The sequence below is a fragment of the Ornithorhynchus anatinus genome, chromosome X1 (genome assembly GCF_004115215.2).
Source record: "Ornithorhynchus anatinus isolate Pmale09 chromosome X1, mOrnAna1.pri.v4, whole genome shotgun sequence".
Taxonomy (NCBI): domain Eukaryota; kingdom Metazoa; phylum Chordata; class Mammalia; order Monotremata; family Ornithorhynchidae; genus Ornithorhynchus; species Ornithorhynchus anatinus.
The window spans coordinates 75,271,576-75,280,761 of NC_041749.1; the positions used below are offsets into that span (position 1 = coordinate 75,271,576).

The 9,186-nt window shown below is 39.3% G+C and overlaps 1 protein-coding gene and 1 non-coding gene across 2 annotated transcripts in view; one reads left to right on the forward strand and one right to left on the reverse strand.

The window, feature by feature from the left end:
• The window catches only part of DCP1A (decapping mRNA 1A), a 93,445-nt gene extending 88,306 nt beyond the window's left edge, over positions 1–5,139 (forward strand). The window contains exon 9 of the mRNA XM_029051095.2: positions 1,800–5,139. Within this exon, the coding sequence (XP_028906928.2) occupies positions 1,800–1,880 (81 nt within the window). The 3' untranslated portion in view covers positions 1,881–5,139. The remainder of the gene's footprint in view (positions 1–1,799) is intronic.
• On the reverse strand, positions 1,261–1,398 carry LOC114806867. Its single transcript, XR_003754923.1, has one exon. It is a non-coding gene; the product is annotated as a small nucleolar RNA SNORA7 (small nucleolar RNA).
• Positions 5,140–9,186: the final 4,047 nt, after the last annotated feature.

The window sequence follows — 9,186 nt, forward strand, 5'->3', positions numbered from 1 at the left end:
TATCATTTTCAGTGAATTCCAACCTAGACTTTCTAGAGCAGTCTTAGGTTAAGTGAGTTATTTGGCCTTTCTCTCCAGTGCTCATGTAGGAGCTACTTGGCAGATTATTAAAAATTTAAGAAGTGTCATAGTGGGTCAGAATAGTGGTCTATCCAGCCAAGCATTCTGAATCCTACAGTGATATGATGATTGCCCTCCTGCATACCCATCCTAAAGGTTAGGCCGTAATCATAATGATATAATTGTGGTTGTCATTAAGCATTCCCTATGTGCCAAGAACTGTACTAAGTGCTGGGGCAGAGTCAAGGTAATCAGGTTGGACACAGCCCCTGTCCCACATGGGGCTCAAAGTCTTAGGGGGAGGGTGAATTGGCATTTAACCCCCATTTTACAGATGGGGAAACTGAGACACAGAGCAGTGAAGTGACTTGCTCAAGGTCACACAGGAAGCAAATGGCAGAACTGGGATTCAAACACAAGTCCCCTGACTCCCAGGCCCGTGCTCTTTCCACTAGTCCATGCTGCTTCTCATCTGTATCATCTATTATTCTTAAATTTTGTCTCTAGTAACTCATTAGGAATCACCCATCCATGAATTTGTCCAAACAATCAGAACCTAATTAATATTTTCAGCCGGCACAACTTCCCGTGGTAATGAACTCCATGCTGGGTAGGTTAGCCTGGTTTGCTAGTCTCTGTCCCTGTCTTCCAGAAAACTATAGTAAGTGTTTTCAGCTGCTCTGGTTTCAAGTGGAAGGAAAAAGCAAAGAATGTAGTTCTCAAAATCAGTTGTGGGAAGAGCAAAGTACTGGTAACCTGCATAATACGACTTAATACATGAAATTTCACTGCAATGTAACTTCTAAAATCAAAAACAAATGAAAACAAATGCAAGGTTTTAAGCTGTTCATTAGGCTCTGGGCCACTGCTGAAGATTTAGATGAGGAAAAGCTGTGAGACTCACAAGCTAAGCCTAGGGTCTGTGAGTTCCAGTCCTACCTTATATTACTAGTGTTCTGAACTAGGTTCACCTCTAGAGAATTTTCCCAAACCCCAATCTTGTCATCTTATGCTTTCGAGTCATCTCCAACCAATAGCGACACCAAGGGCACATCTCTCCCAGAATGCCTCACCTCCATTTGCACTCATTCTGGTAGGGTATCCATACAGTTTTCTTGCTAAACATACAAAAGGGTTTACCATTGCCTCCTTATGCACAGTAAGCTTGAGTTACCACACGCCCAGCACAGGGGAGTTTTGACTTGTAGCAGATTACCTTCCACCCTCTAGCCACTGTCCAAGCTAGAAATGGAATGGGTATGCCTCTGCTTGACTCTCCTTCCCATAGCCGAGACTGATAGAGTACTGGAAACTCTCCAGATGCGACCCTGAGAGGGGAAGCCCCAATCAGAGGTGAGGAAAGCCTCAAAGGGCAGTGAGGCACTGTATCTTCCCCTAGCCATTTCTATAGGAATTCATCTCCCATCATGGAATTGAAGTCAATGGGAAAGTACAGTTTAGTGTGCAAGATTGTAATTTATAGACAACTTTTCAGGAATGTGTTCTCGATATTTATAGCTGTAAGCTCATCGTCTAGACTGTAAGCTTGTTGTGGACAGGGAATGTGTCTGTTTATTGTTGTAGTGTACTCTCCCAAGTGCTTAGTACGGTGCTTTGCATACAGTAAGTGCTAAATAAATATAAATGAACGAATGGATATGTATGCTTTATATAGATAGGTATAAATATAAAATCCATTATTATAAGCATAAAATCAATAGCTTGTTTTTCTCCTGCAGAACGATTCCAGCTTTCTCAATACGCTGCATGAAGTCTATCTGCAAATTCTGTCCAAGAGTCTGAGTAACGTCAAACTGTAATTGGATCTAAATGTTATTGAAAGTATACCCATTTCAAAAGCCAGTGTGCCTCCCTCAATAACATATTTTCATGTTTTAAGGCAATTCTTTGTTATGAAAGTTTTGAAATTGAATCTTAATGTTTTGAGTAATACTCTCAGAAATGCATTTCACTGGTGAAGTTTCACCAGCAAATATTTGTTTTAATGAAAAAAGTGAACATTTGTTTTGAATTTCATTTGTATCTGCATGAAGAAAGTATGCAAAATGCAGTTTTAATTTCTCATTTTCAATAGTTCAGGAAAAGCAGTGCCCAGTCTTTCCGGAAAGTAAATGAGGAAAATGCAGAAATTCTCCTGGAAGGAAACTGCTCACCATTGCTAAGAAAAGAAAGTGGTCATTTACTTCCAAGAGAGACAAATTTTATTCATTGTGAACCTTAGAATTTGACCCAATATTTGTACTCTGATCAAAATTTAGCTGGGTGCAAAAGAGCTTCCAGTTTTTGAAGACCAAGGCTTGAGCTGGAAAGCAATCCGAGACTCAGAACTCAAAGTTCTGACATCTCATGGTAAGAATTGGGTTTAGGATTGCAAAATTGCCTTCCCCATTCCATCGCAAAGCCTGTTTTATAGTATGCCACATTTTGCAGCATTCTGCCTGGCACCCAACTCTAGGTGAATCCCAGTTTGGGTAAAGCCAAAACTCTGTTAGGTGAGGAGAAAATATGTTTCTTTTTACATGTGAAGGGTACTGTGGCATAATCTAATGTTTTTTCTCCTATGTGAAAAAGTAAAAGTTAAAGTAAAAAAAAAAAGGTTAAAAAAAGTTTTAAAAAAGTGAAAGTTTTAAAAAATTTTGTTCCTTGACACTGTAACAAAAGGCCAGTGGAATAATACCTCATATTTGTTCTACATTCAGCAGTTGTGCTGATAGTAATGTATTTCAAGCCATGAAGAAAAGGATTAATTTGTTAACCTTTTGCCTCATTTGTTAGTGTTAGTGTTCAGAAATTTGAAACTTTTCATTAAGTTTTGCCAGTCTGTTCATTAGGTTAATATGTCTCCATTTCCAGACAGAAGTGGGGAAATAATGTGGTCCTATTGGCCTGTTATGATTTGCTTATTATTTTAGGACTTATTGTGTTTAGTATTGTTTTTAGTTAAAATAATTTCTATTTACTTTATGTTATCTTGTGATATTTAGCCCATTGAGATAGTGCATCGTTTACATTGTGGAGGCACTATAAGAATGAATAAAATAGGTAAAATTGACTCTACCAAGCAGCATAAGGATGGGCTGTGATGATAGCTGCCAGAAACAAGATCTTTCCTTGGAAGTGATCAGATTAACCTTTAATGGCTACACAATCACAAATTGAAGGGCTGTTTTTTTATTTTTAATTATTATTTTTCTTTGGCCTTCAGTTCTGAGCAGAAATTACTATTTTTGTTTTGCTTGATTTTGTTTAGCTAACTCTGCTTCCTGAATAATTTTTCAGCCTCTCAATTCGTTGTTTCCAGTGGATTTTCATTAGTACTCTGGTGAAAAAGTGTTGATTTCACTAAGATTTTTTTGTGAGTCCTCAATTAGACATATTTTGTGAATAAATTCAATAACCAAAATTTGATTGTCACCTGAAAATAGGAAGTTATTCTCAGATGACTTTGACATTGGCTGAGGTAATTATCTGGATAATTTTGTCAAAATCTAGATAGTTTTGGTAGGGTAAATGAGACCTAAAATTTGCCTTATCACTCAATCTTTCTCTTCAGGAATGTTATACTCACTTACATATTTAAACTTTTCTCTACTGATTTTTCTAGAACCTTGTTTTTAAGAAAACTGAAGATTGGTGTTAATTCAAAAAACAAAGCATTCTTTCTAGTGGCTCCAGGATATTTACATGTTCCCTAAACTTTGTACACCCATTTTCACTTATATGTGTCACCTACTCCAAAAAATAAAAAAAAAACTTTAATTCTCAGTTACTGTTCTTTACAATAAGATGGCCTTTAAGAGAATAACATCCAATAAAGGATCTTTTCTTCCTAGACAGAAGTTCCTTTTCCTTATGTTTTCTGAGCTAATGCTCTTGATGATGAGGAGGAAGAAGCACTTTTGAAATGTGAAATTTAGTTTTCTGGAGATGGGTAACTGCATTAATCCCAAATTCTCAATTTGCTCTCAATTTTGAGGACTCGACTCACATTAGTTCTGTGTCAGATACCAGGAATCATCACACAGGATTAACGTCAACATGAAAGGCACCACTTTATTTTTGCTAAAATGTACAATAATTTGTATTTTATTCTAAGCATGAACCCGTTTTCTTTAGACTATGTTCCAAATGAATTCTGTGTGTCAAAGCACATGTAATTTCTACATACAACATGAGATCTTCTAAAAAACAAATTGCATTGAATTTCCTACCAGTGAAATATTTTAAAATATGCAGCTTTATTATTTCTCCAAAAAATGTAGTTTTAGGTTATTTCTCAGTTTGGCAAAAGGTAGGAACTCCTATTTTGTTTTTACCACTTCCAAAAAGTTACCTAACAGCTCACATTTCAGCAGCCAACATAAGGTAAAATTGAACAGAATATGCAAATAAAAAGGAATAAGAAGCAAAAGGAATAATATTGGTACTATTATTAGCAATAATAAGGTTGGTAAAAATACATTTCATTAGATAGATATAAATAGCTTAACAAGTATTCGTGTGCTGCATTCTCACTGAGCATTTGCTGCCAATTGTTTTATATTTATGTTCATATTGTTTTGCTTATTCTAGTTGACTTCTTGGAAAATGTAATATCCTGTGCCTTCAAGTGTTTAAATTATAAGAGAGGATTAAAAAAAAAAGTTTAGATTTATTTCAATGAATCTGAAAACAACCAACAGTTAGATTAAGGAGTTTAAGGTTTTCAGTAGAACTCACGGAAAAATGGCTCACTTCAGTTTGGTAAAATCTTGTTAAGATGTGATATCTCTCCATTTTAAGCTTAAAAGACATACACTTTTAAATGTACAAAAGGGTTTTACCACTTCAGCCTTTTCCCTTAAATGTTCTTTGCATTTGAAGATGCTTTACTTCCTGAGAGTTCTAGTGAAGAAGGTTTGTAAATATTAATTCTTTAAGGTTTTGTTGAATAACATGAATTATAGGCCATCAATATGTTTGCATATTTCAATTCAATTCTTTTCAATTGAACCCTTTTCAACTTAAAATTTGAGTATTTAAAATAAAGTTTCTAAATAAAAAGTTCATTACTAAAAATTTATTGGTCTTTCCTTTCATCAAACAATGGTATTCTTTGAGCGCTTCTGTGTAGAGCACTGTACTAAAGCTCTTGGGAAAGTACAATACAACAGAATTAGCAGACAAGTTCCCCGCTCCTAACAAGCTTACACTCTAGAGGGGGAGACAGGTTAATATGAATAAACAATTTGTAATATATAATTTAATGATAAGTACACAAGTGCTGTGAGGCTGGGAGTGGGGTGAATATCGAATGTCCAAAGGTCACAGACCCAAGTGCATAGATGACACAGAAGGGAGAGTGAGCCGGGGAAAAGAGGGCTTAATCGGCTAAGGCCTTTTGGAGGAGATTTGTCCTCAACAATGCTTTGATGGCAGTGAGAGTGGTGGTCTGGTGTATATGGAGGGGGAGGGAGTTCCAGGCTAGGGGGAGGACATGGAAAAGGGGTTGACGCTGAGATATTACTGCATTTATAGAAGTAGGCATTACTGGCTATGGTCACAAACTTAGATAGTGTCAGAACCAAAAAAAATTCCCACAGCTGCTATTTCCATCCCCAGTTCTCTGACCACTAAACCATACTGATTCATACATGTTTAATTTCTACATATAATGGGCCCAAATTAAATAAATTGTCTTCAATGCTGATAGTTCATGATTGGGTGTGCTTAGTATGTGCATGTACAAGAAGTCTAATGTTGAACCGTTTAGTAATATTGATTTTGTGCTTGTCACCTGGCACGTGAAAGCACATTTCCAGGAGGATTTGCAAGATACTTCAGTAGCTTCTGCCAGCTTATGCAGTTGCTTTGTATTCTTTTTTGGAGCTTGAGAAGTGGCTTCCTTTACCAGCTTGGAAGAGTACTTGGAAGTCGACTCAAGATGTACCTAACCCACAAGAGACTCACTGACTACAGAGAGGGGACAGGTACATCATGTAAGTTCATTCAAAATAGCATTTAGAAGGTATTTCAAAATTTGACAATTCAGTAGATCCACCAGTAGGAAGTTTTGATGGTGGCAAGTATCAGTCAGTCAGCTCTCCCCACACCCTTCCCCCCCTTTTTCTATGGTATTTGTTAACTGCTTATTATGTGCCAGGAACTGTACTAAGTGCTGGATTAGATACAAGTTTATCAGGTTGAATACAGTCCATGGCCCACGTGGGGCTCACAGTGTTCATCCCCATTTTAAAGATGAGGGAACTGAGGCACCTACAAGTGAAGTGACTTGCTCGAGGTCATGGGGCAGACAAGTGGCAGGGCCAGGATTACCCCTCCTACCTTAGGTTGCTGATTTCATACTATAACCCAGCCCACACACTTAGGTCCTCTAACTCCAACCTATGGTCTGTACCTCAATCTCATCTGTCTCGCCACCGCCCCCTCACCCACATCCTGCCTCTGGCCTGGAACTCCCTCCCTCTTCAAATCTGACAGACAATCTCTCTCCCCACCTTCAAAGCTTTATTAAAATCACATCTCCCTCAAGACGCCTTTCCCAACTAAGTCTTCATTTCTCCTACTCCCTCTCCTTTCTGTGTCACTTATGCACTTAGATATGTCCCCTTTAAGCACTTTAAGGATATTCATCCCATCCTCAGCCCCAGAGCACTTATTTAAATATCTGTAAGTTATTTTCATGTCTGTCTCCTTCTCTAAACTGTAAACTCCTGGTGGGCAGGAACATGTCTACCAACTCATATTGTACTCTCTCAAGTGCTTAGTACAGTGCTCTGCCTGCAGTAATTGCTCAGTATATACCACTGATTGAAAACCTCTTAGCCAGGTCACAAAAAAAAAAATTTCTGGTACTTGTTCAGCACTTCCTATGTGCCAAGCACTGTTCTAAGTGCTGGGGTAAATCCAAGTTTATCAGGTTGGACACAGTCCCTGTCCCACAGTGTGGCTCATAGTCTCAATCCCTGTTTTCCAGATGAGGTCACTGAGGTCTAGAGAAGTGAAGTGACTTGCCCAAGTGGCAGAGCCGGGATTAGAGCCCATGGCCTTCCGACAGGTGGTTCGGGTCAGCTATCCTCCACCCCTCATGGGTTATTTGGATTATTCTGGGAGAGGACTGGCTTTTGGCCAATAAGGTGCAAAGATCCATGCCCCCTCCCCTTGAGAAGGATGGAACTGTGAGCTGGGGAGTTTTTTTCCATTTTTTGGAGTGGCTGAGAATGGGGCTGCAGTCCTGACTCCTGTACCTGAGTTCCTGCCATTATGACCTGCACTTGGTAACATATTAACTCTAAATTATGCCTTGCGTAGGAAGCATTTAGTGTGGGTTAATTTGATCATGAGCATAATTTATGGATGATTTAAGCCTAAACCTGCTTTCTCAGAGTTCCCCACGCAGCCATCCTGGCAAAAACACATAGTCTGGCAATCAAACAGTCTTCTAGGTTGGCTGATTGATGGTCTTAAACCTCCAGGAGCTTTAAATAATTACCTTGCACACCTCTCCTTTTCTATGTTGTGAACTTTACATTTGTGTTATTAATTAAATCCAGAATTTGATCTTGCCCAGATTGGGAGTTGGGTTTAGTCTTGGCCACTGGGGCCTATACAGAATGTTTCACTAAATTCTGAATGGAGTTGCTGACTCCATACCTTCCCTTGATAGCTTTAAATGCAGCTTTAAATTCAGCTTTAAATGGCTGATCTTGCACCCGGTTTGTGGCTATACAGCAATGCTGCCCCAAATTCAATCTGATGAAAGGAAAATATTTGGATTCTAACAGCATCTACTGGGTGCAGAGCAATGTACCTTCAAAGCCCTATTAAAAGCACATCTCCAAGAGGCCTTCATTTCCTCTTATCCCACTCCCTTCTGCATCACTCTTGCATTTGGATTTGCACCTTTTATTCACCCTTCCCTTAGCCCCACAGCACTGAAGCAGCATGGAGTAGTGGATAGAGCACGGGCCTGGGAGTAAGAACGTCATGGATTCTAATCCTGGCTCTGCCACTTGTCTGCTGTGTGGCATTGACAAGGTCACTTCACTTATTTGTGCCTCAGTTCCCTCATTTGTAAAATGTGGATTAAGACTGTGAGCCTCATGCCGGATAGGGACTGTGTCTAACCCAATTTGCTTGTATCCACCCCAGCGCTAGGTACAGTGCCTGGCACATAGTAAGCACTTAACATACCACAATTGTTTTTATTATTACATATCCATTATTTATTTATATTAATGTCTGTCTCCCCCTCTAGACTGTATGCTCATTATGGGCAGGGAACGTGTCTACCAACTCTGTTATATTGTATTCTCCCTGGCACTTAGTATAGTGCTCTGGGCATAGTAAGCACTCAATAAATATGATTGATCGATTGTTTGATTGTACTAAACTCATGGGAGAGTAGACATGTTCCCAGTCTTCAGGGATTTTACAATTACCAGCAAGCGAGATAGGAAAATCCCATTCCTCATTCTGCTACTCCTGCCAGAATTGTCAATGGTCACCATAACAGTAATAATAATAACTGTGGTATTTGTTAAGCATTTACAATGTGCCAAGCACTGGGGTAAATACAATATGACCAGTTCGAACACAGTCCCTGTCCCCACATGGAGCTCGCAGTCTAAGGGGGAAGGGTAATAGGTATATTAGCCCCATTTTTACAAATGAGGAAGCTGAAGCATGGAGAAGTGAAGTGACTTGCCCAAGATCACAGAGGAGGCAAGTGGAAGAGTCAGGGTTAGAACCCAGGTCTCCTGAGTCCCAGGCCTGTGTACTTTCCACTAGGCCACTCTGCTTCTCAACTGCCAAATCCTTTTCAGCATTCTAAATTTTCGGCTACCAGTGCTACCCGCCTTCCTTACCCAGAGCACACCCACTCCTTCTAGGGAGTAAGGTTTCTGACTTGGGGTAGTCAAAAGAAAGAAGAGAGGGGTACCTGGACCATTAAGCTCTTCCTGCCGCTTTGCCCAGTGAGTCTTATTGTTCCTCGTAGGAATAGTGAAGTTGCTTATTTTGAGTTTGGAGCAGAGGGCTCGATGCTGACACTTGTGCAAATTACACTCATTTTGCTATTGAGAAAATCTTTGCTGATTTAGATTA